The sequence below is a fragment of the Falco cherrug genome, chromosome 4 (genome assembly GCF_023634085.1).
Source record: "Falco cherrug isolate bFalChe1 chromosome 4, bFalChe1.pri, whole genome shotgun sequence".
Classification (NCBI taxonomy): Eukaryota; Metazoa; Chordata; class Aves; order Falconiformes; family Falconidae; genus Falco; species Falco cherrug.
Genome location: NC_073700.1, coordinates 46,309,251 through 46,332,827, shown reverse-complemented (window position 1 = coordinate 46,332,827; position 23,577 = coordinate 46,309,251). Strand labels below are relative to the sequence as shown.

The 23,577-nt window shown below is 55.0% G+C and overlaps 1 protein-coding gene across 6 annotated transcripts in view; it reads right to left on the bottom strand.

The window, feature by feature from the left end:
- CELF5 (CUGBP Elav-like family member 5) overlaps positions 1-22,844 on the bottom strand; it is a 42,683-nt gene extending 19,839 nt beyond the window's left edge. For 5 of the 6 annotated variants that reach the window (XR_008732098.1, XM_055709467.1, XM_055709468.1 and 2 more), the window contains exons 1-3: positions 22,501-22,844; positions 14,236-14,318; positions 792-843 (exon numbers count right to left, since the gene is read on the bottom strand). Coding sequence is in view for 5 of the 6 variants with exons in the window: in XM_055709467.1 (XP_055565442.1) it covers positions 792-843; positions 14,236-14,318; positions 22,501-22,768 (403 nt within the window). In the remaining variant the exon portion in view is untranslated. The remainder of the gene's footprint in view (positions 1-791; positions 844-14,235; positions 14,319-22,500) is intronic. The other variant, XM_055709470.1, reaches the window with a different exon arrangement.
- Between the last annotated feature and the right edge of the window lie 733 nt (positions 22,845-23,577).

Genomic DNA, 23,577 nt, shown 5'->3' with positions numbered 1-23,577 from the left:
GAAAACAAACGTATCGGTAAGACAAGGAAAAGCAGCAAAAGGAGTTCATGAATTTGGAAAGGGCTGGCGTTGCAAACCTTCTCCCCCCAGAGGAGGCATTGGAGCTGCTGTGAGCTCCCCGTTAAATTAACACACTCTTCTATTCCCAGTCTTCCAGCTCTGAACTGCTCAGTACATGCTGCTCTAACCAAGCTGGTCCCCCGTAGGTGACAGCACCTCCGTCTCAGCTCGGAGCCCTTTAGCCACTATTTCCCCATCACAGGCAACAGCACTGGGGGCTGCTGCAGGACCAGAGCGGAGCGACTGGGACAGTGATGGGGAGGCAGAGGAGTAAGCTGCAGACAGGAGCAGCAAGCTGACCAGGTTAAAAAGCCCCTGCTGCTGCACAGAGCTGGCTTGTATCGGGCTGATAAGGTGTAAGAACGAAAAAAACCCTCTTCCCAACTGCTTACACCCTGCAGGACCCCTGGTGCCAGCCACCAACGTGCACGCCTGCTTCAGTAACCTCCTGGGGCAGGCATCGGGCTAACAGCACCCTCAGGAGGCTGGCAAAGAGGGGAGTGGGCAGCCACGTTATGACCCCTGGGACTCTCAGCTGCCCGCTGTGCCAAGCTGCAGGCTCCCTATCAAAGCTAGACTCTCCTCCCGCCTCCCCCAAATCCCTGTCAGACACACACATCCCTCCAGACAGACTGCAGGGAGAGGAAGGCCAGGTCACGACCCTGTCTCTTGGCTTGGTTCCCCCTCACAAGCCCGAAGCCGCCAAAGGAGAAACAAGGAGAGATGACAACTACCTCCACGGCTCTCGCTGTCTGCGGGTTTCACTTGAATCGGGCGCGCCATCTGCAATGAAAGAAAAATGCAGAGGGTTAGAGCTTGGCCCATCTGCCTGGCACACGATGCTGCCGGCAGTGGCACCAGGGTGCCCCTTTCTGCCTGCTGCGCAGAGCAGGAGAGTGGCAGAAGGGAACCAAGACATCATGATGGCAACCAGAACCCTCGGAGAGGGGACCACATGGATTTCAGGCTTCTCAGAAGGAAACCTGGTGCTTTTCCCTGCTCAGCTGCTTGCCTGCAGGGAACAGCTCTCCTGGAAATGCCCAGCGTGCATAAACCTCCGCCTCCTCAGACACAGTTAAGTGGCAAAGACAGGACTCCAAGGAAGCAACTCATCACCACGAGACTGGAGCCAGAGCAGTGGTCAGGGTGGCCTAAGGGGAGACTATGCCTGGAAGCTCTTCCCGTGCCTGCCCTGACTCAGCGCAGGCATGGTCACCTCACCTAACTGAGCTACTCTGCTTGCAGGAGGGAGGAAGACTGCCCCTGAGCTTCGCTAGGAGCAGTACAGCAAGCAGGCATGTCATGTTTCCCCTTCCCCAGCCCTCCTGCAGCCACAGCAGCTCTAAGGACAGGCAGCAATGCTCTCCAGCCGTGTCTCCTGTCCCCATGGGAATGCTCCAGTTGGAAGTGACAAAATTCCTTTTGCTTGGCTGTGGGGGCAAGTGGTTTACCTCTCTTGCAGCCATGAGTGGCGTCAGCGATAATACAACCTGGCTCACACGATACAGGGTCTCTCCAGGTAAGACAGAAGAACGCTTTCACCCTAGAGTAGCTACATTAAGCAACCTGCGGCTTCTACACAGTCTGATTTGCAAAGCAGGGCAAAACTCTCATCTGCTGGAAGGGGGGGTGGGGGTGTCCTACGCTGCCCAAAAGGCAACCGACAAGCTGGAGCCTCCTTCCCAGACCAGCAGGATCCATCAGAGCCAGGATCTCCTCTGAGGAATGGTGAACAAGGCAGATTTCCACATCCACAGCACTTCTCCCTCCATGTCTCTCAGCATCGCTCAGAGGCTGCCAGTGACTTGAATCGGTGACATTCGCAATAAACCCCGATTTGAATATTACAGGTAAGACCCGCACCCAAGTTGTAGGTCCAGGCATAACCTGTCCCCTCTCTTAGGAAACACCCTCAGGAAAAGCAGCAGCAACAACAGAACAGAAAATGAAATCAAGCCATGGAAGTCACCAGCTGGAACGTGTTTAGAAGCCAGCATGCACAATGCAGACTGCTGTCAGCCTCCAAGGAGTGGCTGAGCCAGAATCCAGAGGCAGAGCCCCACGTTCACTGCAGCTGGAGGAAACCCGTGAAGTAACTTTGCAGCTCGCAGGACAGAGGTGCCAACCAGAACGTGTCAGGCTGCCGTGGCACAACACACCCCTGCCAAAGCCTGACCACTGGGCATGTGCTCATGGCAGCTGGAGGCTGTCAGCTGGCTTCCACGGGCTGGTGGATCTCGGACAGGATGCTGGGACCAGCCCCAAGTGATAGCATCCCTGCCTCAAGGAGTGATACGGGGCTGCTTGGCAGAGCCAGAGACGGGCTGGCAGCTTCCCAAAGGAAGGACAAGCTGCCGCCGTGCTGCACCTTGGTAGGCAGGAGTGCCACCGCCATCTCCCAGGACTTGCTGTGTCATCGGGGGGAGAGAGAAAGGCTGAGGGCCCCTTTCCTACCCTCAACCAGCTGCAGGGATTTGCAGAGCTCCGACCAGCCCGCTGTGCTGCCATGTGGCCCCAGCATGTGCAGCACTGCCACTCGCCAGCCTCTGGGCTGCTGCTCCCCCCAGGAGCTGGCTGAGGACCAAGCATCTCTCTCAGCCCATGAGCCGAATGGGATGTGGGGCAGGGGTTCAGAAGGATGCGGTCAGATATTGTTCCAGAAAGCCTCAGAATTCCTCTCTGAGAGGCAGTGGCTCCCCTTACCACTCACAGCCTCTGGCAATATGCGTGTGCAAGCCAAGGCTGGGGGTGTTTTGGCAGCAGGGTGGGTGGGAGAGGGCAGGTGGTCCAGATGTGTGCGACGAAGAGAGGGCTCGGTGTGGAGCCAAGAGGGGCAGCTGGCCACCTCGCTCCCCACTGCTCCCACGGCGCTGAGAAATAGCTTTGTTTCTACCAAGGATGCAAAACCAGGATTAAGCTAAACAGATGGGGAGGGAGATGGAGGGACAGACTCAGATCTCAGCTTCTAGGAGGAGCAAATCCATCTGGGGGAAGGGAGGGAGGAAGGGATGCCGTGGAAACGGAGAGCATCACACCCCCACGTGAGCACAGCCCCACTGGGGGATGCTGGGGCTGAGGGCTTGGGGCAAGGAGTCGGGAAGGATGTGGGGAGGTGAGGGAGGGGGGTGAAGTACCTGAGGACATCTCCCTGTCCCCTCCCCCAACAGGGCTGTCACTCCTAGGATAAAGGAGGTGTTGTCATGGAAACGGTTATTCACCACATGGAACCTGACATTTGTGGTTGCCATGGAAACCAGCTCTTGGGGGCATTCCCTCTGCTTTGCACAAAAGAGACATTTTGATATGATCTCTGGGGAGGGGGCCCCCTCTACCCATCTGTCCACCCCTCTCCTTCCCCCCATCCCAGGGACCGCCACGCAGCCAAGGATGCGCTGCAGGACCTGCCCCTGGCCGGCCCTCCTGAACCTGCTCGCCGTGGGGGAGCACCCCACAGGGTCACAGCCCCACAGCCAGGTGACACGGCCACAGCAGGGCCATGGCACAAGGCCTGCGAGACCGCAGTAGAGGCGGCGGTGCCGACGGCAGCGGAGCGACGCGGGGGTAGCGCTGGTGCAAGTCTAGAAGCAGCGTCTGGCTGGGGTGACAAGAAGGGCTGCCTGGCACGAGAGGAGGCGTGTGGGCTGCTCTGCACCCCACGGCTGGGGCCGCAGCTTCTCTCTCGCCCACCTGACGTGGCGTCTGGGCAGGAGGTGGGCAGCCTCACCCTCTGCCAACGTCAGACTGAGCCCTCAGGTCAAGGGCTGCCCATTTCCAGCCAGCTCCAGTGGCTCTGAGAGCCACCAGCAACACCGAGGGCTGGGCTTCGTCTGCTCTGCGAGATGTGGGGAAAGAGGAGAAAAACACGATAACCAGAAATTAGTCCAGATGCCAAGGCTTGGAGAAGAGCAGCGGGATTCTCTGCCTGCTGCTTCCTAACACAGGAGCTCTCCCAGCCCAGGCAGAGGCAGCCATCGTCCTCCTTGCAGAGACCTGGCCATCCAGAAGCTTCCACCAACACTTTTAAGTCTCCAAAGTCCCGTGGTGCTACAGAGAACAAAATACCAAAGGCCTCTCGAGCAGAGGTGTGAGCGCACAAATGCAAGGAGGACGCGCTGCTGCTTTCACTTGCTAACAGAGGTGGCAATGCCTCGGAAACCGTCCCCGTGAGGTCCCCAACGTGGCATACAGGTCTCAGAAGAGCTCCATCCCCCACAGGGACTCAGCGCACAGCAAGGGTGGTCAGGCTTCACCCCCTCCACCCGGGGAGAAGGGGCACAGGAGGGCAGGGAGGACACGCTGCTGGCTGGCACCGCAAAGCCTGGAAGCACAAATTCTTCTGGCCTCCAGTCGTCCCCTCGAGCTTCACAGGACTTGGAGAACACACCTGAGTCCAAGAAAGCCGCCTCCGCGCGTGCCCAGCTGGGCCCAGTGTCCAACAGTAAATTCCCAGTGCCAAGCAGGCACACGTGCATGCAGTCTATCCATGCCTTTATCACACAAGAGCACAAAACATACATGAACACACACATGGCAGGAACTCAAGCAAATGGTTTCTGAGCCTTGTGCCTGCCTCACTAGCTAAGCTTTCTTTTCCTCATTAAATTATTCAGTTGAGCATGATTCTTCTTCATTTCTGAAGAGGAGCAGCACGTTAGCATTTAGCACATGCTGTCATGGGACCACCATGGGCCAAGAGCCCCCTCCCCACGTCCCCAGCCCCTGCACTTCGTGGTCCTTCCAACCTGCTGCTAATGACAGCCGAAGAGCTGCCAGCTCCATCACCCACCAGACTCGAGAAACCTTCTGGAACCACAGACAGCAATGGACACCAGGTGGGCAGCGCATGGTGGGGGGCAAAGCTCCCACTGCCCCCCTTCAGCTTTCCCCTCATTTGCCCTCCTGGCTGGACACTTTCCCTTTCCCAACAGAGCCATGTTCACCCTCCACAGCTCTCCCAGATGGTATTTCTCTGCCTGCACCGCTCCCCTCCTCGCAAGCAACCATCCTTCATCAGCTTGCGTGCTTTGGGGTTACTGGTGGGAAGCAACTGGCCGGTCTGGTGAGCCCAGAAAAACAGGGAACCATGCCCTGTTGGCTTTCAAGGAGATGCTCCCCAACCCTGCTGGGATCAAGGATCTGAGGAAAATTCCTGGCCCTGCTCAAGTCAGAGGAAGCTTTGCTACTGGTTTCACCAAGACCAAAATGCACCGTTTTCTCACCACACCCCCCAAAAAAATCATTCTGGAGATGAACTGGCTCCCTACATTTACACTGATGCCCAGTGTGAGCTGTCACCTCCACAACCTGTTCTCCAAGGAGCAGCAGTGACCCCCCATCTCTCGCTTCCTCAGCTTTCAAACTGCAGAAGATAGATGGAGGGAGAAAGCCCCCTGGGACAGCAGGGCAACCCCCTCTATTAATTAGGAGTAAGTGATGTAAAATAGCCCCTCAGGTGCAATGCAGGGGAACCTCATAGCGATAAGAGGATCAGAGGCAGAGAGCATGAAACACACAATGCAGGCTGGGTCCTCTGGGACCTCAAGGAACCAAAAGGCATCCAAGGCCATTGGCAGAATTGGTCCTGGGCTCTTAGGCTTTGCAAACTGGGGGCCGGTCCTCTTCTGGCCAGTTAAAAATGCCCTGCCTGAATGATCACAACCACTTCTGGCTGTGCAGAGCACATAAATCTAAACGCCGATTTGCTCATTTAGATTCTGTTTCTGGTCGGGAATGCAAGCAATGATGGATCAGTGCCATTCTCAGCCCTCGAGTCTCCTGCTTACATCTTTCCACCGATGTCGCAGTGTACCTCAGCCCCATCCGTCCCTGAGAAAGGGGAGTCGTCTCGCACAGAAACACGAGCAACGTTAGCACCAAGCACCACTCCAGCTCTAAAGGCTGCTTATGAATTTGTCCCATCCAATCCCATTATGAAGGAGATGAGGATAATTATGAGTACTGCGTTCCAGGCGGAGGGATCAAGGCACGTGATGATGAAGGTCATGTGGGAAGCCTGTGGCAGAAGCAGGATGCAAAGTCCGGAGTCCAAACCACACAGCTCCTGCCTTCACAAGCTAAGGCTGTCTCTTTTTGCACGAGCAAGGAAAATTGTTGGAGGACTTCACCCAACTGCTCTGCTGTCCCTGAGAACTCACCAACTCCAACTCCTCTCACAGATTTCCTTGGAGGTATTTTCCCTACCCCTAGCACAGGGTGCAAAGCAGGGAGGTCATCCCCCATTCCCTCCCTCCCCAACCCCCCCCCCCCCAAAACTGAGCGCGTGCAGGCATCAGCAAGCAGCCACCTGAGCAGCACATCAGCTGCAAGACGCACGGACTGGCTGCTCTGTCTCTTGGACTCTCTGCTGCGCCGTGTTCCTTCTCCCTTAACGCAGTCAGACATCCCTGTCCCCACTGTAGCTAGTGGTGCTCTGGGAAGAAGGCAAGCAACTTATCGCCGTGACTCAGAAAGGCTTTGGATCTCCCTGGTATCTCTATGGAAGCGACAGCACCGTTACCGTGAATTAACATCAGAGAAGCAGCAGGGAGACCAGCCCAGCAATTACAGCCCCTATCATGTACGTCACCGCTCGGCAGACACGTTTAAGTGCCGTCTCTCAGGGCTCTGTGGTCAGTCTGTCCTCGTGGGGCTCCTGCCTTGATGTTCCAGGACACTGCATCAAGGAGGACATTAGATGATCTTCTCCATTGCCCTGATCTCATCACTTGTGATTGGTGCCACTGAAGGTCAAAGGAGCTTTTAGGTGAGAATAGGGAAGTGCCAACTTTCTCAGATCCTTTTCTACAGGTGCTAGGACAAGTTTCCCCCAGAGTCATCAAGAAGACAAATCCTGGGCCAAATTCAGTACCTTTCTACTTTCAAGTGGACCTTTCAGCAGTGCAAATTCGGCCACAAGCTTCCTCCTGCTCCTCCCCACTCTTGCAAGACAAGGCTAAAGGAACTCAAAACCCCAAAAGCTCCTCTAGCAACTTCATCAAGACCCCAAAAGGTTGAACTCTGGCCACCAGAAAGCCACCAGCCTGAGGACCCAGGCACAAGCTGGTGCTCAGGCCCACAGTCCTGTGTCAACTGCAGGGTCCTGCCTTGGCAGAGACAGGGTCTCGCCGTCCCAGGCTGCCTAAGGAGGTCACACTCACGGGAGCCACCCCCAGCTCAAAGGAAGGTGGAAAGTGCTTAGGAGGCCCACAAAAAAAGCAGGACTAAGATGCTACGAGATGGGTCACCAAGCTGCTCTGAGCAAGAGAAAGCGAGCTGCAGGAGGGAAAGCTGGGGGCACCGCCACACTCACCTGGCTTTGACCCTTCAGGCTGCTTGGAGAAGACATCCAGCGCCCACCACCCACGGCACCCTGCCCCAGTGAACACGCTTGGATGCTTCGTGCATCAGCGGGAGCTTCCAGGGACCTCAGCAAACTGGGAAAGGGCAGAGCGAGGGGCAGGGGAAGCCAAAATCAGGAGTAAACCTCCGACCGCCAGTGCAGCATGAAGAAGCAAGCGTCCTCTTCATCTACAGCGCTGGATGCACAAGGTAGGTACACACGATTGGGTATAACAGGACATGATTAAAGGTAGACGTTGGATCACCATCCAGCAAAAAAGACATGTAACAACCGTGGCTATAACTGTTACAAATAATTCGTTTAACCGAGTCAGGGTTGGTAGCCATGAAGTCAACCGACTCCACCACAAGGAAGAGAACTCGTTTTGTCTTTCCCACTCTTCCGCTGCCCTCTCCGTTCAGTTTATCCTTTTCTGCTGGATCTCGAACCTGTCATCCACACGTGGACAATATCCTTGGCCGGTAAGAACACCAGTTCCTCCAGGACTAGGTGACAGACACAGCCAGGTCCACGGCCCCCTGGTGATGTGCTGGAGGGTTAACACACCCATTTTTGGTGGATTTTCCTGCAAGCACCAGCGCCACCGTAACACCACCACCACCCCCTGAGCCATTTCTTGTCTTGTCTGAACATCAAAAGCTATGGCTGGTATTAGATCAGCTCTTCACTTCAGGGATGCTCACAGCCTGGAAGAGAGGCCCAGGGCAGCCACGGGATCTCATTGGGGATACTCAAAACTCAGCTGGAGAAGGTCCTCAGCCATCTATGGTAGCTGTGCTTTGGGTGGGGTTTGACCAAAGATCCCAGAGGTCTCTTCCAGCATAAATTATTCTGGATTCTATGGCCAGGTCCACAACCACCTGCATGCAACCACATGCACACACCCCAAATGACCTCGAGGAGACAGGGGTGCAGAGCCACACTCAGGACGTGGGCGCCTTTGCAAAGCTGAAGGTCTGTGTGGGCTACTGCGCAGGTGCACGCGTGCGTGTGTGTTCACGAGCAGAGGTGAGCTCACCAAAGAACAGGCCAGCCCTGGAAGACAGAAGTCCAAGCTCTGTGCTACAAGGAGATGAGAGTGCCTGGTTGTGCAAAGGGCAGCGATTTCTAGGGAGAAGGGGAGACCTCGTGTGCACAGGACCAAGCCTGCACGTGTGCATTTGGGCAGCATGCAGGAACGGGTGATGATCTTTAATTTCATCATCCTTCCAACTCTGTAAGGCAGCAGGAGCCAATGTTTGCCTTGGCAGCTTTCTCCCCCCATCTCTTCAGGGTACACACTTCGTAGGGCCGCTGCCTTGCCTCACTGCTGGCTCTCAGCGCCTTCAAGCCAAACCCCCAGCAGCACAAACATTTGCAGTTCTTTCTGCAGTGAACAGGCGCTTCTGCTGCTCCTCGCCCAGGGGCCGCTTTAGCCCCATACCTTCATGTCCTGGTGCTGCCATTTCAACCTGGTGCTGCCATTTCAACAAGACCGCCTTGACGCGCTCTCTGGATCGCTGCCTTCTACTGGGAACGTCACGCGGCTCTCATGAATGTGTTGCTGTTGTCCACCAAACCCGTGGGATGGACTCGAGAAAAACGTCTCTACCCTGCCCTGCACAAAGGTTCGAACCGCAGAGGCCATCTCAACGATTAACAACTGGAGTCCAGCTTCAGCCCCCAGCTCCGCTCTTTGGCACGTCTCCCGGTTTTGCCAGCAGCAATATCCTGGAGTCTTCACACGAAGAAACTTTCAGAAATACTGGTCCAGGCTGGCTTCACCCCCCGACTTGTACAAAAGAGAGCGAAGGGAAGGAGGAGATGCTTTGACCTCTCTACCAAACCCCTCCAGTCCCCTGCGGCCCCTTACATCATCATGGCCTGTGGATCCTGACAGATGGCCCACGGTGAGCCCTTGCTCCCGATGGCACAGGAGACAGCCTGCCCACAGGGATGTGCGCCGCTCGGGCTCCACTGGGTCTCTGCATTAATCCTGATGCCCAGCCATCTGAGTTTGTGCTGCAGCATCTCAACCCCTGGTGCATTCCCAGAGTCTCTCTCTGCTCTAATGCTGCTGCTCTCTGTAATTTTCCATTCCTGTGTCCCTGCGCTCCCAAGCCGCCACTGCATCCATGAGTTCTCCCCCTGATGTAGCCACATTTTGGTACCCCCAACACCGCTCTTAAACTGCCCATATTCCCAGCTTGGATCGATACCAATTTCTGCCACTTACTTGCCTACCTTTCAGCAAGCCCTTCTTTGTTCTGCATAGAAATAAAACTAACTGTACCTAGCTAGAAGAATTACTTTTTTAAACCTCCCCCCTTCCACATCCTCCCTCTATTCTTCCCCTTCTTCTTCAGGAGCAATTTTATGTAATTTGCAACTGTCTGGCTGCAAATGAAAAGAGACACAAAGCGTTTCTGTGAAATATTGAAAAGCTGGCTGCTTTTCCCTCAAATTTCACTTAGCGAGAGGCTTTAACTTGGTGTGTGATCACTGCATGTCACTAATAACCTCTCCAATTCCTTTCAGAACTCAGCAAAGTGAAGGCACAATCACGAATCAAACGCACGGGTTATTGAGATATAGTATCGTTTCACCAAGCCAAGAAGGAGTGTGCCAGGGAGTGGGAAGAAGGTGAAATGTCGCACCGCTGGGCTGGCGGGCAGATGAAGAGGACACGAGATTTAGGAAGAAGCGTAAGGGCTGGATTCCCTCTCTGTGCTTTTCAGATCCAAAGATTTTCCCTCTGTTCAGCCTCCATGGGTTGCATGTCTTTCCCCAAGCCCTGTGGACTCAGGCCACAAAGGGAGCTGGTTTCTATTTTGTTCCTCAGGCAGATCCATCCCCATCCCTGTTGAGCCTTTGGAGCCCATCAAACTGCATTATTGGGGCTGAGTCAGACTTAATTGTGCAGTTGCCCAGCCTGTCCTCAGGGAGCGAAACCGAGGAACACGAAACAGGATCTCGGCATGTGCAGGATGCTGAAAGCGCTGCGAAGGGCAGGGAGGAGGAGTGTGTCAGTGATGCTGGGCAGAGAACAGCCCCAATGCTGGCGCTGGCCCCAGTCACTGCCAGCAAGGTGTGATGCGCTTCCCCACTCATCGCGTGTGCTGGCCCAGGTGATGGGCAAGCCCACCTCACTGTGTGCCAGCCCTTTGGCTGCGCCCAGGTTCACGGGCTGCTGCCCACCACCACAGCGTAGGGAAACTGATTCCTTGCCCACACAGCCCCAAGGCAGAGCATTCTTCCTGCTTACCCCCGCTGACAGCAAGGGCAGGGATACTTGGCCTCCCTTTAAGCTGCTTAGCAAGCCTGGGTGATCAGACACTTCTGCTAATTCACCGAGGATGCACTTCACCTCTCTGTTCTAGGAAGCTCCATTCTTCCTTTCCCAAAGGGAGATTTGTGCATTTGTTACTTCCAGACAGCAGCGATAGCAATTCGCCAGCTCTGAAGGCAACACAGGTGTTTCAGATAACACAATATACAGCTGACAGTCATCTTGCTTTACACGCTGAGCACACTAGCCCTTACAAAAGGGGGTGAAAGCCAAAACTCTGTCTACCTTTGGAAAAAGGCGCTAAGCCTTACTGTCAAAAAATAAAGCTTTTTTGAGTTAAAATTCTGTCTAGCTACCATACATCCAGCAGCCTTCAACTGAAAAATAAACAATAATTTTGATCTCCCAAAAGGAGAACTTGCCAGAAATGCCATAAAAGCAAATAGAGACCATGGTGATTCCGACTGACTTATGTGGAAAACTTAGTATAAATATAAAACCTCGGAAAAACTACACTGCAGGAACAATGTGGCAGCACCCTTAGATGGGCTGACATGGCTAGCATCAGACCTGGAAGGTCTAAGCAATACCTCCGTGGGCACAGGTCCACCCAGTGACAGAGCTGGAAGAGAACCCAGAAGACCTGCTCCAGCTGCCTCATCACAGCCTAAGGACTCAGCAGAAACCACATCAAATTTCCCTAAGTCTGTCCTTACCAAATCCCCGGGCTAGACTAAGCATTTTGTCTCCATTCAGCTTCACCAGCTGCTGAGATCAACCACCGGTCTCTGCCTGGAGACCAGCAAAGGAAGGTACGTGGGTACTGGTGGCTCTGTGGTGGCTCTGCCATTCAATGCCAAGCGTAGGATCACCCGCAAGATCCCTTCTGTGCCAGTCTGATCCCTTGCGGTCTCTAAACATGCTGATGCTTAGTCGTGTGTTCAGATGACAGTTTGTGGCACCCTACAGTGATGTCACACACTCTTAAACTTTTTTCCTGCTACTGCTGCGTGCAATAAGGAGATGGTAAATGGGTAAAATGAACAAGAAATCACTCATTTACCAGACTACGGCCCATTTGCTGAAATCCCAGTGGCGTGGTCCGGTACATTCTGTTCTCTGTCCTATGCTATGGTCCTCACTGTATTTCTCGTCAGAGGCTTTGCCACAGAGTTCATCAGAAGGTGATCCTGATGTGAACGTAGAGATGAAATTTCACAGCCACGTTCCCAAAAGAGGGAAACAATCCGTTACCCAGCACTCCTGCCTGTGATTCACTTCCAGAGCATCCTCTGTGACCACCTGGGTCAGAGGGAAGGGTGATGCTACACAGGCACAAGCAAACCAGGCTAAGAAAACAGGGCTGAAAGCTTCCTCAGGTCACCCAGCCCACACCAAGACTGACTCTACGCACATCAGGACGGAGATCTGGTCCATTCTGGTAGCAACCATCCCTAAATGACCACTAAAATGCCTGAAGAGAATCCTGCCTTCCTGGTCACTGAGGGACATACCAAAAGACAAACGAAATGTAATGAAGCGGTGTATTGCCAGCCTGAAAATAGCTCCAAATGCAGCACAGCTCATCTTCATCTTAATGACACCACATTGCTCATTAACTGTCTCCAGACAAACATGTTTGAAAGTACTCGGCTAGCACAGACTTCTTACTGTTCCCAAGCAGTTTCTTACACCTCCCTTAACGTAAAAAGCCTTCAGAAGACCACATCACAGACAGATTGCTGCTTTAAATACTGCTCCACGCAGCACACTATAGCCACTGAGCGCACAAACGGTACAGAACACAGCAAAACACGGAACAGATTCCTGGTGCAGCAAAACCGAGACCGCCTTGACTCCACCAAGCCTCACACAAAAACCTTTCCCAGTCCCTCTACAGGTACGAGCTGGAGACGTGGCTGCCTCCTGCGCTGTGTTAGCAGCGCCGTACCGTGACTCATCACCGCTGCTCCTCCTGCTCCTCCATCCTTCAGCTCATCGTCGTTACAGCCGCCGTCAGTCCTGCCCTGGACCGACGCACACGGCTCACGCTGCCTTAGCCTGGAAGTTTTCCCCTCATCCAAACGAACTCAAAACAGTATTTGGGCACCTGGTTAGCTGCACTCTCCCCCCTCGCTGCCCTGACGCAACCTGAAGCACTGAAGACCCTGCTACGTGGTAAATAAGTTACGTGGATTTTCCCAGCCCTCAAACAACAATACAGAGCCGTGCAAAAAGGGAGCACGGGTAAAGAAACATGGAAAAGGATGCGTGTGTGTGGAAGTCTTATGGGGAGCTGGGAGAGGTGGGGGAAGCTATTTGGACCCATACGGGTTAAAGAGGAAACATTATGGTTAAGAATTCCTAACCCCTCTCCAGAGACCCCTGGTTTACATTAATTATTCTGTTGCCTTGAGCGCTCAAGGCCTCCTGTGAGCTTCTGTCTATAAGTACCCAACTCCTCCGCCTACTCACCTCCGAAGGAATCCTTCCAACGTGCTTGATCAACCCCCTCAGCTCAGCCAGCGCAGTGCCCAGGCAAAGCGCTCACATCCTACCAAACTGGGAATGGCAACCATTCAGGACTCCTTTCAGCTTCCCAGTGGGAGCCAGGGAGGCAGAAGACATCCCTGCAAGGATGGACCCGTTCCACCTGCTCCCTGCGATCCCTCCTGCCCTTTGCTCCCAGCATCCAGGACAGACACACTAGTTCAGCAGCCTGGGTCTCACCTACGTAACCCATTTCTCTTCCAAACAATGGGATGTGGCAAGTGTATTATTATTTTTTTTCCTTCTGAGAAGCTGATCCAACTCAGCCACTGCACTACGAGTCGTTTTGGATCCTGCACAGAGCACAAATCGTCCAGCCACCCGCAGGGCAACAGCAGACTAGGAGCAGATGCACCACAAGTTCTGCACACCTGGAAGAGAAGGGTCTGGTACCTTGTCTTGTCTCCCCTCAGCCTTCCAGCATGCCCATCGTGCAGGGTGGACCCATGCACTTCACCCCAAAGCCCACAGTTCCCTAGGGATGCGGACAGGTCGTTGAAGATGTCACATCACACCACAGGGCAGCACTCCACCCCAAAGCCCACAGCTCCCTAGGGATGGGGACAGGTTGCTGAAGATGTCACATCACACCACAGGGCAGCACTCCACCCCAAAGCCCACAGCTCCCTAGGGATGGGGACAGGTCGCTGAAGATGTCACATCACACCACAGGGCAGCACTCCACCCCAAAGCCCACAGCTCCCTAGGGATGGGGACAGGTCGCTGAAGATGTCACATCACACCTCAGAGCAGCACAGTCAGGCTTGGCTGGAGCTACATGGGGCAGCCCTGGCAAGGTGGAGAAGAGAGCAGCAGCTCTGCAAAGCGCGTCACTGTGCTTTGGCTCCCACATCCGCGTTCCAACCCCCGAACCACGCTCCTCTTTCACAAGGAGGAAAATGAATCTAAACCGCTTCTCACCCTCCCTCGCTCCCCTGACAATCCCCCGTTCGCCTGCCCGTGGCATGAGCTCCAGGCACGATTCACCGGGACTTACCCCTGGCAAAGTCTTCTGTTCATGCAACGCCGTCTGGGCTTTGATGGCAGAGTCTCTGGCACAGTACGTGAGGAACGCGCAACCTGCAGTGAACACAGCACGTGTCAAGTTAGACATGCAATTGCAGACGCGCGTCGAGACGACGCTCCTCTTTGCTAACAGCGGGTGACCCAAGAACTGCAGACGCTGCCCTGTTCCCATCCTCCATCCCAGCAGTACAGAGGATGGCCCCTGCGCCAGAATCCACTCCTTTCCCAGCGAAGGGGAAGCAGGGGCAGAGCGGGAGGTTTGCTAATTAAAGGTGCAAATGTTACTTAATGTGGATGCGTCAAAGACTGTAGGGAAAAAGACAAAGAAACGATATTAAAAGGTTTGTGGGCCCCATCCAAGGTCTGTTGAAGTGATGGAAAAGGGTCCCAGTAAATCAACCAGGTTTGAAACAGGCGGTGAACAAGGTGAGAAACGACTGGAGAGCAACACACGGGGTAACACTGCCTGTGGGAGGAACAGCCCTGAGCACAAGGATCAGAGGAGATGCAAGGACCGGAATGATGACTGATACAAAAAAATAAAACAAAAAAAAAAGCAGCAAGGAAAGAGGAAAAGCATCTGGGATTTTAGACTCTCATGAAAGCTCCATGATCCAGATTCACAGAATCATGGAAAGCTACAGGAAAGCCTGGCGTTCTGTGCCGTACGCACAATATGCACACACACACACCCCCCAAATACACACATGCATGACGAGGGAAACACAGAGAGCAGCAGAGCATAACGCTTTCTGCAAGGGGCAGCTTAAGAAGCAAGATGAAAAGCACACGGCAAAGGCCACATCCTGACATTCTTTGTCAAGATCTGACTCAACATCTGAGCCTAATAGTGGAGCCAAGGGAGGAGGGGAGGAATTGTAGCCCCTCCAGGAAGAGGAGGGATCATCTTTGGGTGCTCTGATGCTAAGAATAATCAAATGAAACTAAGCAAAAGCAAAATTTGGCTGGTTATCAAGAAACATTTCCTAGCAGAGAGAGATTTATTAGTCTGTGGAACAATCTCCCCAGGGAAGTGCCTGGAGCTCCGTCACTTGAGTTGTCTCAGATGAGGATGGGCAAAGCACTGGAGAATAGACTCAAATGCTAGCGTGCCTCTGACCCCCTCACTCAACCCCCTGCTATTCGCAGTGGCATTTCACATCCCAAGCAAAGGCAGGACACAGCCCTGCAGCTTGTTGCTAAATGTCCACATCTGTATTGTTGTGCTGGGGCTGCAGATGGCATTGTTATGGCCCAAAGAGAGAGGATGGGTCTTTTGCCCCCACTTTTTTGTGCCTGGCTTGGGGGACTCCCGCTTCAGCTCTCCATGGATGCAGGACAGGGACCTCCTGGATCTCTCCCCTCCGCCCCAGAGTGTCTCTGTGGTACACGACACTTCTAGCCCCCACGGAAGCCAGCTGCTCAGGACAACCCCAACCCATGGCAACAGGAGTAGGCTGTTCTTCCATCCCAATTCCGATAAATTGCTGCAGCTAAACAAATCACATCTGTTCTCACAGCTCTTGCTAGGAGAAAAAACCCCTCCACAAACAGCACACGGGTATTAGATACCTTCAATAGGCAAATACAGCTCCTTATCGCCTAGGTTTTAAACCAAGGATGCCGCATCAAGGCCAGACGTGGGATCACCAGATAGTTTAACAAATGCAGTAAGGCAATAAGCATGCAGGTAACCTTCACTTCTCACGACAAACGCAGCTAGCTCTATGGTGGGGTGGGGGGCAAAGCACCCCTTTGCTTTCACTCTACCCTCAGAGACTGCTGTGCTCTCAAGCATCAGGAAAAGCCTCAAAAGCACCAGTATAACCAGAGAGCCCAAACCCTAAACCCTGGATGCGCTCTGTGCTGAGTAAAAAGCCAGCTGGATGGCTGAGCCCAAGGCATGGTGGTGGATGGAGTCACATCCTGCTGGTGCTGGGCACACAGGGTGCTCCCAGGGCTGGGCTAGAGGGGGTCTCCAGATCAGTGATCTGGGCGAGGGGGTCGAGTGCCCCCTCACTCAGTTTGCAGATGACACCAAGCTGTGGGGGGTGCTGATCTGGGGGGCAGGGGGCTCTGCAGGGGGGTCTGGCCTGAGGCCACTGGATGAGGTTCAACACGGCTCCGTGCCGGGTCCTGCGCTGGGGTCACACCAGCCCCACGCAGCGCTGCGGGCTTGGGAAGCTGCCCGGTGGGAAGGGGACTGGGGGTGCTGGTCGACAGCCGGCTGGAGATGAACCAGCAACTCATCCAGGTGGCCAGGAGCCCAGGTGGCCAAGAAAGCCAAGGGAATCCTGGCTTGTGTCTGAAACAGCGTGGCCAGCAGGGCCAGGGCAGTGACCGTCCCCCTGTCCTCGGCACTGGTGGGGTCGCATCACAAATCCTGTGCTCAGTTCTGCAAGGAAGACTTTGAGGTGCTGGAGCATGTCCAGAGCTGGGCAACGGAGCTGGGGAAGGGGCTGGGGCACAAGTCTGAGGGGGACCAGCTGAGGGACTGGGGGGTGCTCAGCCTGGGGAAGAGGGGGCTCAGGGGGGACCTTCTCACTCTCTGCAGCTGCCTGGCAGGGGGCTGTAGGGAGGGGGGTGCCAGTCTCTTCTCCCAAATAACCAGCAACAGGACAAGAGGAAACAGCCTCAGGTTGTGCCAGAGGAGTTTTAGACTGGATATTAGGAAAAATTTCTTCATGGGAAGGGTGGTCAAGCATTGGCACAGGCTGCCCAGGGAGGTGGTGGAATCACCATCCCTGGGGATATTTAAAGAACATGTAGATGCGGTGCTCAGGGATGAGGTTTAGTGATGGGCTTGGCACTGCTGGGTTAACAGTTGGACTTGATGATCTCAAAGGTCTTTTCCAACCTAACGATTCTATTCCTAACAGATTAGAAGGCCTGGTGACCAAAGTCCCAACCACAGATACTTGTCCATTTCCACCTGCTGCTCCAGTCTGCTACTTTGCAAGTTACATGAGACCCATTCTAAGAGAATTTGGGTCAGTTTAGCACACAAAACTCCGAAGTCAGGAGCTGGGAATAAGCAATTTGTTCCACTGAAAGCTTCAATGCATTGGTACCATGTCCACATGCAATGAAGACACCATCCTTGTCTCAGGAGAATTAGCCATCAAACCTAAGAAAACGAAGGATAGGAGAGGAATAAGTCTACATGAAGCTACCTGCAGAGTTAAGCACTCAAACCCAGTACCTGAGTCCCAATTCCAGTGCTCAGCAACATCAAAACTGAGGTAATACACACTGGCAGGCCCAAAAACCTCAGCCCACGGGAGGATGAGGATAAAATAAGGATTGGACAAAGGCACACCACTTAGTGGGGACACAGGAGGGACACTACTCACACAGGGGTAGCTGTTTTGCAAGGTACTGTCATCATCTCAGATCAGAGATTTGCAAAGCCCAGGAAGACCTACATCCACCAGCACCAGTCCAAAAAAAGCGCCATGAATCCCCTCCCCAGAGCCCTCCAGTCCTTCTCTTCCCTACAACAAAGGCAGCCCAAAATACCGTTCGTCTTTTAGGTGCTCAGGTATCTGTACCAAGAGGCAGCAGCCTCTGGAGAGAGAAGCATTCTGCACCTACGGAGCCCAAAGATGCCTCACTCGAACCTCCCACTTCATTCCTAGGGCAACCCTTGCTGCTACTCTGCTTCTCAAAGGCGTGATATTTTTGCTCAACAGGAGCCAGGTTGTACTCCTGCCCTTCACTCAAGCATGAAACGGCACTTGAACAACCCCTAATGATGGGGGTACCACGTCCACGTGCAATGAAGACACCATCCTTGTCTCAGGAGAATCCCAGCTGCGCCTGGGCTGCACTGGGACAAGCAAGCCTGTGGGCACAGGACAGCCCTGTCTACCGCTCCATCCCTGAGCGCTCCGTGTCGCCAAGATTTCCAGACATTCAGTTCATTCGTTTAATCTCATTCCTGCTTCCAAAGTGGCAAGGATCTGGGAGCTGTACTGGCCATGGAAAGGAGGGAGCTAAAGAGGTCAGCTGTGTCCTCTGGAAAACATGACGACTGTCCTGCGCAGCCGAACGTTTTGGAGGTAGGATGCAGGAGTCTAGAATTGTGTCGCTGCAAAGTCCTGGTAAAAAATACAGAAAGGGGGTTTGCAGAAACACTACAGTCCAAGCCTAATTGTGTAAACAAATATTTGGGGAAAAGAATCTTCCCTCTTGAAGAGACACTATCTCTTGCAAACAAACGCTTCAGCTGCTTCTTAGGATGCTTCACCAGGCATTTTCCACAGCATCCCCTTACCCCCTGCCTTCACCCAGGTGTCTAAAGCTTGCAGAAGCACCAGAAGCTCAAGGAAAGCCACATTTTCCCAGCTAGGAAGGGTTTCCATGCTGTGACAGGACCCTGCTTACTGCATCTTTCACAGGTTCAAGATCCTAGAACTCTGAGCCTGACAGAGTCACCCAGAGATCCACCCAACAGGGAGGAGACATCCACAGAGGTGCAAATGGGCCCATCACTCTCACTAGGTTTTCTCACTTCCACATCTCCTGCTTTAGTTAACAGCAAACTCAGGTCAACAGCCTTATGCCTCTTTGGGCACCTCTGCCACCACGTCAGTTACACCTGCTGAGACATGGGACACTGTGTTAAAAAGCACTCAGGGTGTTAGAAAGTGCCAGCCTTGAAGGTGCCAGGCCACCCGGGTGGTACTGACACCCCATCACGGAACAGGGAAGCGTAACAGCGCCCTGAGCACTGTCTATAATCAAGCTGGTACGAGTCCTAAATGAGGAAAACAGGACTGGAGCTGCTGCTGGACAGCAAAAGCCACAAGCCCCGGTAGCCAGGGACACCATCGTCATCCGTCATCCGCTCCGCCCAGCACTCACTTGTCTTCTTTTCTAAGCCTAGACTGTATTTGTTATATTGATACAGCAACCCATGTATTCAAATCTGACCTGATCTGCAGGGGGTCCAGGTAAATTAAGTTATAAATTCGGTATTATGCTACTTATAGATCATACTGTTGTGATTCTGCTTGTAGAAATCCTGTGCTATTCTCATCATCCATTCTCTGCTATACTAACCGTAAAATTCTGTTAAGAAAATAAAGCTTTAAGCGTAACTATGATGTAGCACCATCATCGTTCTGCCAAGGATCCCTGAAAGAACCCGTGCGTCCACCACCCTGCTCCCAATGGCTCCAGGAGGGTTTCCAGCTCCCTGTAAGCAGAACTCAGCCTAGTTCCACTTGCAAGAGACTGCAGCAAAACCCCAGATATTCTGTGCCTGATCCTCCCTATGAACCGCACGGACTCTGGGCTTTACAGTCCCTTCAGATCCTAAACATTACTCCAGACATCAGCAGCCTAAAGCCTTAAGCAAGAAAAGGCTGTCAGTTTGCAGAGGAGAGGGGGCTCCAGGTTCAGCTTAGCATCCAAAATGACACCAAGTACTTCAGCAGGGGAAGCATGGAGTCAGCGAGGAGCTTATCTACAAGCCTGCAGAAGCTGAGTCAAAACTCAGGGAGGCAAGTTGGGCTGAGGTTGTTATTTTCCCCCGTGCCCTTTGGAAGAGCCGCTTGTCTGTCCACACACTGTGCCCTGCGAGGGCTGCTCCCATCCCTGCTGCTCTGCTCCAGCTCCATTCGGTACCCCACACCCCAGAACCTCCCCATACCCCACACCCCAGAACCTCCCCGCTTTCCCCACTGCAGGCACCGCTAGGAAACCCAGCCAGGAGAACACGGTTGACCCTCGCAGAGGATCTACCTTCTGCCCAATTCTGGCACACAAATCCAAAAATGTCCACTTGATTCTCCCTCCTCTGGCCCATTCCAAAAGCCTGTTCAAATGCCTCCCTGCTCTTCCCAGGAAAATATTAGCTTTAAGACAAACACTGCCATTAAGATGCAAATGTATCTGTGATTAACATAAATAGAAAAACTGCCTCATGAATAATATTAGGAAGCTGGAACGCTATCGACTACCAGGAGTCAGGTTGCTGAGACATGAATAGCGTCAGGCACGAACAAAACCATTTCGTAACGATGCTCATGTTTCTAGCAGGGCTTAAGATCCTCCTCTGCCTCCAGTGACTTCATCAGTCCTCAGCACCTCTACAGGACAATTCGAGCCAGCTCCTGGGCTCCTGGATCCGCAGCCCCAGCGGACCTTTCCCCCTTTTCCTTCCTCCCTGCGGGCAGAGGCAGCTGCTCAGCTCCACGTCAAGCTGCGAGGGATCGCAAGAGGAGCTGCTGGGCTTCTCACACGACCGCTTCTCCCCGTTTAAGGGAAAGAAAAGGAAAAAAGCAGATGGAAGCCGCGTGTGAGCTGTCAATTGGATCGTGCTGCAGATCAGGGAACAGGGGGAGAAAAAATGGAATCTGCTGTTACAACTGCCCCAGAAAGATTATGGCTTCTGCACGGCGCAGGAATGAGCACGTAGTTAGCCAGATTTGCCAAAGCCTGTCCCCAATGCCAATGGGAGCAGCGGCTGCTCACCAGGTCGGCCACCACGCATGGAGCCTAAGCCAAGGCAGCCAGACCTGGGAAGGTGGGATGGGATGGTGAGGGTCAGGGTTGGCTGGGCTGTGGGTCTAATTTCTTTGCTAAGCCCCCCCCCCCCCAACATCCTTACAGAGGAATGACTTCTTTGGAGAGGTATATTGCCTATTCCCAACCCAGGTCTACGTGTAAACCCACGCCACTGGGAAAGGAATCCCAACCTTTCGCTTTGTGCAAAGAGGGCAGGGGGCAGAGGGAGCTGCAGGCGCGCGGGAATGATTGCCACCAGCAGAACACACACATCCCAGTGGGCTTTTCTGGACAGAACACAGCACCGGCAACCCCTGCCCAACACCCGCATCTGCTGAAAAACGTCAAAACCAAAGGGATATATTTATTTTGCTGCAGGAATCCTGCATTTAGCGGCAAGTTAATATCACACATCTGGCTAATACCAGTGCTGCCCCCTCTAATTTGCATGTCTAAGTGGCAGATCCCTAGAATCTGTCTCCTGCCTGGAACCTGACCTCAGACCACGCAGTCTATATTTAATATGTCAACGGAAATGCAATGTGCAATTGTGTCTTGCCTCACTCCCATTCTCTCCCTCACTGGGTTTGAAACCTGGCCACACGCTGTCAGATGGTGGCAGGTTTGGACTCAGCCCCTCGCACACACAGACACACAAGCACGTGGCATTTTGGTTTTGAAGTCCCAACCAGACACGCTTCTCCAGCGAACCTCGAGCCAGCCCAGCTCCCACAAGCTTCACCGGGGAAGCATCTTCCTTCTGCCTTTGGGTTTGATTTGGTCTTTTGTTTGAAGAGAAACTTATTTTTCTGTTGTCCCTTTCCTTCGTGCAGTCTAGAACGGTTCGAGTCACCGCAGCACTCACAGTTTTTCTTACCTTTCCTCCTAAATCTGAAACCAGAGGCATCAGGGCCAAACGCATCTCATGGTCCCTCCGGTACGCCCCAACACCGACCGCATCACCCAGCGCTTTAGGGTGCTGGGGCCCGGGCTGAGCACTGGCAGCTTTCAAGGTCCTTACGGTGGGTTCCCTGCAGGTTTGCTCTACACGTGCCCGGCAGCGGTGCTGTGATCCCGCTCTCGATCTCCCAGCAAACGGGCTCCCGAGTTCCCACTCATGGCTGGAGCCGTGGTGATCACAAGATCCCAAACACCTGCTGGGATGGGCTGGAGCCGCCAACATCCCGAACCCCACGGCTTTTCAAAGCACCGCTTAAAAATACAACAATAAGCGCAGCTAAACCCAAGCTGCCTCAAACTTTTTAGCATCCACTCAAGGTCTTTCAGCCAGGGAAGACCCCCCAGTTGCCCCCGTCTCCCACCAAGGCCCCCCTGCTATCCCGAACGCCGCTGGCAGCGCAGATTTGGGGCCAATCGCCTTTGTTAGGCGGATCTGGTGACGGTAGCAGCATGTGGGCACCCGGGCGGGGGTCCGAGGTCGGGGGGGAGGGGGGCTGCCCCCCCGAGGGGCTCCCGTCCAGCCCCCGGGAAGGCTCCGCGGGGACACCGGACCCCACCCGTGGGCAGGGCAGGGGTGGGGGGCAGAGCCTTTCCCGGGTGGGGGGAAACGGGGTCGCGACACCGGGGTGGGGGGAGCGGCGGCAGCGCATCGCGGTGGGTCACGCGTGGACCGCCCCGGGGGGGGCGCGGTGGGGGTGGGGGGCCCCGGCGCCCTTTGTGCGCGCCCCCGGGGAGCGGGCCGTGCGTGCGGGGCCGCGCTCACCCTTGTGCATGCCGGTGTAGCGGTCCTTGAGCACGGTGAGCTCGTAGATCTTGCCGAACTGCTCGAAGAGCGGCTTGAGGTCCTTCTCCTCCAGGTTGCGCGGGATCTGCCCCACGAAGAGCTTGATGGCGTCCAGGTCCTTCATGCTGTCGGGCTGCGCGGGGGGCTCCGCGCCGCCGCTGCTGCTCATGGGGGAGGCTCGGCGCGGCGGCTGCGGCGCTGGCGGGAGCGGCGGCTGCCTCGCCTGGCCCTCGCTGAGCCTGGCCATGCCCCGCGCCCGGCGGTGCGGGCGGGCGGGCGGGCGGGGGCGGCAGCGCGGCTGGATCGGCCCCGCCGCCAGCGCCGCCGCCGCCGCGCCACAAAGGGCCGCGCCGCAGCGCCCCCTGCCGGCCGCGGGCGGCGCCGCGGGAGGGGCCCCACCAGGGGCAGGGGGCAGCTGCGCCCGCGCCCCCAGGGCCGAGCAGCCCCGCCACGCCGGTGCTTGGAGGGGGGAGTCGCAGCTCAGGAGTCCCCCCCAGCCAAACCCTGTACGCTTGGACCCGGTGTTTGTCGCAGCTGGTAGCAGCCCGTCCCCCGTCAGGGATCGGGCATTAGCGCTTCTTCCAGAATCAGCACTCGCTCTCCGCCCCCCCCCCCCCGCCCCCCCCCCTCGCCCCCCCCCTCGCCACCACCCGGGGCAGGGAGCGGCGTTTAGCCCCTTGTTGTCGCTGTCTCGGCACCAGGGGGTGGAGGAAAAGAAATGATTTAAAGCAGCAAGTGTTCCAGCACAGCCTCCCCCCGAGGCCAGGGAGCTGCCAGCAGGAGCGAGGGGCGGCTCAGCTGCAATGGGAAGCAAAGGTGGCCCCAGCCCCGGCCGGGTCTCCCTGTCCCAGGCCCTGGTGTGCAAAGCCCCCCAGTCTTTGGAGAGGCTCAGCTCCCCCCTGAACTGCGGCGTTCCCAGCTAGGTCCTGCTCGGGCTGTGCTGGATGGTGGAAAGCTGGTCACACATCCCCACCGGAGCAGCCATCACTGCTGCCAGGGTCAGCCCCGACCCTGGTGTGAGGCCGTGGGTTGCTCCCCCCCAGCCTCCCCAGTCCT